The sequence below is a fragment of the Galeopterus variegatus genome, unplaced genomic scaffold (assembly GCF_000696425.1).
Source record: "Galeopterus variegatus unplaced genomic scaffold, G_variegatus-3.0.2 Scaffold15555, whole genome shotgun sequence".
NCBI lineage: Eukaryota > Metazoa > Chordata > Mammalia > Dermoptera > Cynocephalidae > Galeopterus > Galeopterus variegatus.
Genome location: NW_007741666.1, coordinates 1 through 9,152, shown reverse-complemented (window position 1 = coordinate 9,152; position 9,152 = coordinate 1). Strand labels below are relative to the sequence as shown.

The 9,152-nt window shown below is 43.9% G+C and overlaps 1 protein-coding gene across 1 annotated transcript in view; it reads right to left on the bottom strand.

The window, feature by feature from the left end:
- LOC103582287 (E2F-associated phosphoprotein) overlaps positions 1–2,674 on the bottom strand; it is a 16,964-nt gene extending 14,290 nt beyond the window's left edge. Inside the window, exon 1 of the mRNA XM_008563929.1 lies at positions 2,509–2,674. Within this exon, the coding sequence (XP_008562151.1) occupies positions 2,509–2,582 (74 nt within the window). The 5' untranslated portion in view covers positions 2,583–2,674. The remainder of the gene's footprint in view (positions 1–2,508) is intronic.
- Positions 2,675–9,152: the final 6,478 nt, after the last annotated feature.

Sequence of the window (9,152 nt, the reverse complement as noted above, 5' to 3'; positions counted from 1 at the left end):
TTGCGATCCGTTGCCGGTCACAAAAAAAAAAAAAAAAAAAAAAAAAAAAATTATATGTGAATGTTTATGGCAGCTTTATCCACAATAAGCAAAACTGGAAACAATCCACACATCTTTCAATAAGTGAATAGTTAAACTGTGGAATATTACTCAGCAATAAAAAAGGAATGAACTATTGACACATGCAACAACCTGGATGAATCTCTAGAGAATTATGCTGAATGAAAAAGGCCAATCCCAAAAGGTTGCATACTGCATGATTCCATTTATATAACATTCCTGAAATAGCAAAATTATAGAAATGAAGAATAAGTGAGTGGTTCCCAGGGGTTAAGTAGGGCATGGGGCAGGAAGGAAGTGACTACAAAAGAGCATCAAGAGGGACCCTTATGGTGATGGAATGCTCTGTATCTTGACTGTATTAATGTTGATATCTTGCTTGTGATATTGCACTACAGTTTTTTGTAATATGTTAACACTGGGGGAAACGGTAAAGGGTACATACATTCTTTCTGTATTATTTCTCACAACTGCATGTGAATTAATAACTTCACAATAAAACGTTTAATTTTTTAAAACTGAATCATAAGACAACAGAATTATTCTTTTTGCAAGTTTTTTTCAATCCTTGCAATTATTTCAAGACAAGTCTTAGTCTTTAGGACTGCTGGGAGAGGCAAAACATAATGGGCCTTTCACATTTTTACTGAATATGCCAAGAGTGCAAGGTTCTGGCCACTCTCCACCCAGGCCATTTCTCAGTTGTGCTTACAGCAAGCAACCTTGAGGAATGAGATAATGTCCCCTTCCAGGACAAAGAGCACATTTATTCACAGCCTGCTATGAAAGAGGTAGATTCTCCAAGCTCAAGTGTTTTTGTTTTTGTTTTTTTTTCCTCTTCTATCCAAGTTCATGTGTTCTTTAGCCACGCTGCCACCTACTGAATGTGCATTCATTTAGGTTCCTCAGTATAAACCTTATAGGGTTGAGAAGCGAAAGCAACCAACACAAACATACTGTGCTATGTGAAGTCTTTTATCTCTGACACAGGAGTCTCATGTCTTCTGTCAGCTTCCATGAAACAGTAACAGGCTATTATGCATAAGCTTTTAAGTACTGTAAAATCAAATCCTGACTGACACCTCTCAAACATCTAATAGCAATCTCCCTTTTTAAAATAACAAGCACTGGACTCAGAGCCTTCAGTGGCAGTACTGCCTAATAACAATGTTTTGTTTTAATAGTACTTATTTTTACAGTTACTTTGCCAGTGGCAACTGTCATAGGATTATAAAGCTTCCTTATAGAATAAGTTAACTTAAAAATATTACTCTCTCTTGCTCTCTCTGCTTCCACCACCTTGCAATGTGAGACCCCTGGGTCACTGTTGCCACCACCAGATGGACTTTGGATTTCACAGCCTCAGAAACTGTAAGGAATAAATTTTGCTTTTCTTTATTAAAAAAAGTATTTGTATATGTATATTAAATAAACAACAAAACAGGTGTATATGCAGAAGGTACTGGCAGAATAACTAAAGTCCAGGGAACACTGCTATCTTCTTATCAAACTGAATTTCTAACTGAGGCCTACATATACCTCCTTTCACAGAAAGAAGCCGTTAACTGAAACTTTTTTTCACAAGGAATCCTTGTATCCATCCTCACCCCCCACAACAGAAATCTTCACAGCCGTCTGATCTCCCATGCCCAGGATAATATGAGAAAACACTGTGAAGGGAGTACACCTTCACAGAAAGCTTCATCGGACAGAAGTAATGTTTAAAAGTTTATGAACGGGATCTGCTGACAACTTAAGACATAGCAAAATTTGCCTAGAAATCTCTTGCCAACATAACTGCAAGTTTCCCCCAGATAGGATAAATCCCTCCCTTCCTGTCTGTGCCTATCTCAGGTCATCATTTTCTACAATACTTTTCCAAGCATTTATCTTACTTTCCGTATTATACTGTAAACTGTGGAAAACAAGGATCCTATGATTTACCTCTGTAGCCCAGAACAAACAACTCACACACACACAAAAAGCCTGTTCAATAGTCCCGTATTTCTGTTTAGGGAAATTTAGTCTTCAAAATGACCACTTCGCATTAAGTCCCGTGAGCCTCACCATAAACGTAAAATATAGCAGTTATGTTCCCATTTTGCAGAAGAGAAACCAAGGATTAGTGACTTGCCTTCGGTCACACTGCTAGTAAACTGTAGAGGCAGGATCCGACGTCATGCTTTTGAAGACTTAGCCTGGCCCCCTGCGATTCCCGAATATCCCTCTTCCCCGCGCCAGTGTCGGCCTCGCCTCCCCGGGAGCCGCGCGACACCACCAGGAACCCCCCTTGGTCTCCCACAAGCGACAGCGGGACTCGACAGGGGCCCGAATCGCTGGGCCGAGGGTCCGCACAGGCTCGGCAGGCTCAGCAGGCTCAGCGAGGGGAGGAGTCAAGGCCCGACCTCAGCCCAAGGCCTCGGGGGCCAGGGTGGGGCAGGGACCCACCTGCTCAAAGCCGGCTCCTCGTCGCTAGGTTCTTCAACCGCGTAGGGGTCGTAGTCATCCGGGAGCCGGTTCATGGTGGCCCGCAGCAGCCTAACGGACAGCGTCTCTGTTTATTCCGCCGGTCGATTCCCTAAAGCGCCCCCTACGCCACTTCCTCCCGCACTTCCGCATCCTCTTTGCGCGCTTGCGCACTCCGTCCCAGCTGGAGGAGTGGGGAGAGGGGGCGGGTCCCAGGCCCTCCACCGCTCTCCGCGGCTTCCGCTTACCTGGAAACAGCAGCATCCTTATTACAGAAAGTAATAATAATCGGCACCCTCGTAAGTGGCAGTCTTTAAGATGAACGCTCTGGCTCTATCCGCTGGAGCTGGGATACACTCTGCTCTCCTGTCCGTGGACATCAGAGCTCGAGACTTCAGCTTTTGGGTTCCAGGATTTACACCGAGGACACCATTGTCCACCGCTCTCCGCGGCTTCCGCTTACCTGGAAACAGCAGCATCCTTATTACAGAAAGTAATAATAATCGGCACCCTCGTAAGTGGCAGTCTTTAAGATGAACGCTCTGGCTCTATCCGCTGGAGCTGGGATACACTCTGCTCTCCTGTCCGTGGACATCAGAGCTCGAGACTTCAGCTTTTGGGTTCCAGGATTTACACCGAGGACACCATTGGCTTCCCTGGTTTTGAGGCCTTTGGACTTGGACTGAGCCACGCTACTGGCATCCAGTTTATAGACGGCCTGTCGTGGGACTTCTCTTCACAATCGCGCCAGACTGCGTCCTGTGAAAACCAGCTGTAACAGATCAGCTCCTCGCAGACCCAAGAACCCACACTGGAGTGCTACGAAGGCAAACGGGGAAGGTGTGTAACTTAGAGAGGATCCACTTACCTGAAGGATGCATAGCTAAACCAGACTCTAACCTGCAGAGGGAACTGTGTCCTAAGGACTCCTGGCTGGATCAGCCTGGGGTTTAAGCTGCTAGTCCAGAGGCGCAAAGGGAGCTGCATATCTTCAGACAGGCCTTACAGAGACTGAGATGGTCTACTGGACATCTTCTGTCTTTGTCCAGCCAGTACCACTTTCTACTTCATCGAAATAGCCCTAGTTCTTCTTTATGGAATAACTCCTCTCTCGTTTGCTTTCGATCCTGGGGACATTATCAATCAAGGACAGCGAATAGTTTTGCAGAGGTCGTGAGGCTCAAGCCAGGCCAGTCACAACAGCGGGCATCAGTTCTGGGAAGGAAAAGCTCTTATTCTACTACTTATTGCGGTGACAGAAGGTAAGATTGCAGCTGCTGCAGATCATGAGACCAGGCAGGGAGAGCTGAGACGAAGCCAACATAAAGAACATTAAAGACAACGGAGGGAAAGAGACACGTCCTCGATGACATCATTAGAGCCCCAGGAATTATACTTTCTTGAATTAACATAACTGTCAAATTTTTAATTAGTAAGTGAATAAATCCTTTTTTTTTTTTTTTTTTTGCTTAAAAAAAAGAAAAGATGAACACTGCATGCAGTGTCTCACATCACCTACAAAGCAGAAATCTACATGCTAAGGGACACGTTAACCTGAAATCCAGTAGGTCCCCAGCACCGATGTCCTTCCAACCTCCTCTCCTCTAGACTTTCTGCCTTCCTCTCACCGCTCGGCTCTGTACCTCATCTTTACACAGTTCAATCCTCAGTCTGACTTCGGCCCAACTGTCTACCGAAAAGTTGCCTTTTCTCGGCCTTTTCTCAGTCCCAACTTTTGCTCAGCCCTCATCTGATCCGATTTCACTCGATACTTGAGGGGATGAGACAAGTGAGAGCCTCTTGATCGTTTGAGAACGTTTCCTCCCGTTTCTTTTTTTTTTTCCTTTTTGTCTTTTTTCTTGACCGGCAACAGATCGCAACCCTCAGTGTCGCACCCGTACCGGACCGGGACCGGCAACGGGATCGCCGCAACCCTCGGTGTTGCGCCCGTACCTCGCTCAGCCAGTGAGTGGCCGGTCTGTATGTGGGATCCAAACCCTTGGCGGGAGCGCCGCCATGCTCCCAAGCAGTGCACTGTAGCAGTGCGCCACCAGGCCGGCCCTCCTCCTGTTTCTATACCAGCCTAAACTCAGGTTCCTGCCTCCTCCCTAGATATCTCTTCCCCTCTTTTTCATAATCCCATCCAGATGACTGCCCCGTCTGTACCTGGTCTCTGTCCCTCTCCTACAGTACTATGTTAGATTTCCAGTTGCCTGCTAAGATATCTCCACCTGCTTCACCACCACCTCAAGCTCAATGTGGCCCAAACCCAACTCAACATCTTCGACAGCATTCCTATACCTCAGCCATTAGCTACTTTTGACTCTTGATTTCTATTCAAGTCATTTCCTCCATCCTTACAGTAACTGCTGCAGGCAAGTCTTGGAATCTCCTTCCCCGTCCCTCCATGAGCTCTCAATTCCCTAGTCCTGTATTCTCTTAGCAATGTCTCTCTCATCCACATCTCATCTCCACACCCCTCACCTTTGACTATTGATACAGACTCCTAATTGGCAGCCTTGTTTTACTCTTTTTTGCTCTCCAATCATCCTGCTCTCCACTGGCAGAGTGACCCACTTCCAGCACAGATCTGCTCTTGATGATTTTCCTTCTTAAAAAGTGATAATATTACACCTTTACCTGCTGAACGTGTCCTCCTTAACCGTGGAATATTTGCCCTCCACAATATGGTTCAATCTACCATGCCAAACTATTTCCCACTACACTCCTACACATATTCAGCTCAATTTGCAGATTCCAGAATATTGTTATGCCTTTCATCAGTAGGCCTTTGTTTATGCTATTCTCTAGAGCACCCTCACCTTTTAATTCTAACGTCCAGTGTCCAAAGATCCATCTTCAATTCAAAGTGACTGACTGGGCAGAATGACCCTTAGGACACTGTGGGAAAGCAAAATATTTCAGCCCCAAAATATATTTCTTTGACATATTTCAAGATGGCTAACTTAGATCAGAAAAACAAGATTAGCTAGAAGACTTTTCTTTTGTGAAAAGAAATTTACATCTGTAAATGCAAACAGCCAGGCTTCATCTGAGACACTCCTCTTTTGGCTACTATCTATTTTTTGAGGGCAGCTATCAGAGTACCTGAAGTATTTTCATTTGCATACTAGATGTCTCTACCTTTAACATCTGACTTCCTTCTTTCACCTGTAACAACACCTCCCTGGAGAACTTCAGAGAAACTTGGTCTCAGGCCATTGTTCTGGGGCTTCCACCTCCCCCATTTTCTCTCTCTCATGAACACTGGTATAAAGTTTTGTTACTCCCGTTGGAATTTGGGACATTACCCTCTTGTGATTCCCCCATGCTTTGCCTTCTCCCAGCACATTAAATAATAAAATTTGTTGTGCCTTTTCTTCCTATTGGTCTACATTTGTCAGTGATTTTTATTAATGAATGTTTAGAGGTGAAGTTTTCCTTTGGCCCCTACAACACTGTTCAGCCCTGAGATGCTATAATTACAGGAACTCACACTACATTTTCTATGATGATTTTTCAGATTCCCCCTCTACATGGGATTGTTCTCTGCTTTGAAGTCTTGTAGCATAGTGTACCACTCACATGCCATGTATTTCTCTGGTTTTCAGCTATTGTTCCACCCAACCCTCTTGAGAGGTACAATACTCTCCCAAGAGTTACAGTGACGTGAAGGAGATGCCTGTTGGGGAACCTATTTTTCCTGGCCTCCTCAGGAGTATGCCCTTATGCTCTAGAAAAGTTGAGCAAATTAAATTCTTACTCCCATATATTTAAAATTAAGAGTTAGAGGGGCTGGCTGGTTAACTCAGTTGGTTATAGCACCGCTTCGTAACACCAAGGTCAAGTATTCAGTTCCCTGCGCCTGCCAGCTACCAAAATAAAAAGGTGAAATTAAGAGTTAGGGATTCTAAGGAGTTGGCTGTGGTCCTAGGACTTGTAACAGGACAAGTAAACTCTGGGGCTTAGGCTGCCATTTTGGACTGGCTGTTTGGGGTTCTATGTGCTGATAATGGGCAAGCAAAGACAAGCCAGGATACAGAGCAGAGAATCAGTGAGGCATTCCCTAACCCTCTTGCCTAAAAGTTTAAGCCCTCGATCACAACCTTTTCTCTCCATCCCTTGTTCTCTAGTCCTTAGTCCACTTTTTCCCTCTTCTACCTCATATTACTTCTTTGCTTACTGTCTCCCTGTTCCATTTCTCTGCTGCTACACAAAAACATCATCCCCAAAACTTAAGGGCTTTGAAATGACAATGATCATTTATTTTGATCACAAATCTGCAATTTCGGAAGGGATTACTATACTCCCTGATGTCTGGGGTCCTAGCTGGGGACTAAAGCTCATACCATGCATTTTTCTCCACAAGGCTTGGGCTACGTCACAACATGGCAGCTTCAGAGTAGTCAGCCTTCTTGCATGGCAGCTCAAATGTCCAAGACAGTTCCCAGAGACCCTGATAGAAGCTCCAAGGCTTCCTCTGATCTAACCTCAGAAGTCCCTGGACACCACTTCTTCCACATCTATTGGTCAAGGTAGTCACTAAGACCAGCCCAGATTCAAAGATGGGAATTAGACTCCACCTCTCAATGGGGAGGAGTAATAAAGATATAAAAGTTCTCAGTTTACTTTCTAAAAAAATTGTGGATGGCTTATGGTCTAAATACAAAATGAAGGTTGAACAGATTAAATATTTCAGACAGTGTGAATTGACTATGAAACATAACACTGAAAGTATATTTACACACTTTTTAAGCATTTTAAAACAGTTTATTTTCCAGTATTATATACAAGAGGGTCTTCAAAATGTTAATGAAAATATTGGTATTATCTTTTAATTTTATTTTTCCATGAACTTTTTGAAGTACTGTTACCAGGTGGCATATTGAGGTTCTTGGTGCATGAAAGAAGAATCTTTCATGGGACTGGCAAAAGGAAAGGAAGAGAGAGACAGAAAAGGAACATGACAGAGCTTTATTACCAAGTGAAGGTACGTGCCAAAGTGCACAGACATCTCTGCCAGAGAGAGACGCATGTGCCCTGACCTTCTCCTTTTCCTTCCGCGTCCCACATGGAAACTCCTAATGGAGTTTCTCTGCTCCTCCTGTTCCACCTAGTGAGCCAGTGCTGGCTGATCTAGTCTGAATATTTATGAGCAGCCTCCCTGGGGTGTGTCCCTATTCTATTCCTGCATCAATTCCCCCCTGAGAGTGTTTGCTTTCATAAATCTTTTGGGGGGTGCTGAAGGTCATAAATCTATCAAGCTCCTATAGCTGCTTCCTGCTGGGTCAGGGCAGGTGTCCCTACCTGTCCCAGGGAGCACTATTCTCTACCTAGACTATCTAGTGGCCCCAGAGAAGGCTCAGTTGTATAGAGGCACAAGTGTTCATATTCTTGAAGCACCATGAAGGTTTTTGGATGACAGTCACTCTGTGAGAACTCAGAGCAGGAGAACTAATGTCATCCTCAGAGGCTGAGCCTAAACTGCTCATCTCTGGTGCAAAGTCTCACCAGGATTCCATTCGTTCCCTGCTCCCATCCTTGTTGTCACACCAAGGTCCTGCAGAAGAGGTGGAATCAGCATAGCTTTATTGATGTCTTCCTTACTTTTCAAGGATCTTCAAGTCTGCAGCCTCAGGCTGTCTGGAAAACAACTTTACATTCAGGTAAATAATGTCCTCTTGCCATAGGAAAGAGGGAACTCAGAAATGCATGCCAAGAAAAAAACTGTGTCCTTTTTTAAATTTGCCTATAGCCCGTGTGGCTTCAGTCCTGCTAACTTCAACAATTTCCTACTGTCAATATTTAGAGTTAACAAGCTATACATTCATTGGTACATTGACAATCTCAAGAATTTACATCAATCTTTTTGCTTAGGAATGGGATGTCTCATCAAAATCATGACCCTCCCCGCTTCAAGGCTGTGGATACTGTTAGAGAACTGCTTGTGTAGAGAAGACATCATTTCCCCCTTTTTGATCAACACATTCCTCATGAAGGCATATGATCAATTTTCTGACTGAAAAGGACTTCCTTTTTTGAACTGATCCCTCAGTTGTGGGAAGGCTCATACGCAGGTAGACTAATCCCTCAGAGCTGGGAAAGTTTAGTCCAAGGAACTTATGTCCCACATAAGGGGGAAAGATGAAACGGCAATTAGGACAACATGAAGTGGGGTAAGGAACTTAGAAGAGACATGCTATTTCATAACCAGTGTTTCCAATTGTATCCTGTAAGACAGAGCAGGTTCCCATCGATCCTATGCAAATAACTATATTGCCATAAAAATTATAAAGATACTCATGAAAAGTTTTTAAATTTTGGAGGAATCGAATAAGGAAAAAGCAAATGCTCCCATCTTTGCTCATAAATTATATTTTACCAAATTGTGTAAGTTATAGATAGCTTAAGAGAGAAGTTTCCTTAACTTTGGAAAACAGAACTTTTAAGTACAGAGCCAAAAGATGAAATTTACAAAACATTATGTTTATCAGTTACTCTATTGCATGTAATCACTTTTTGCTTTGCTTGATCTTGATTAGCAGTTTCACAAACCCATCAGTTTCTGTCCCGACCCACAGGATATTCAACGAGGACCCTGGAGGGGGGAGTGGGAATTGGATGGG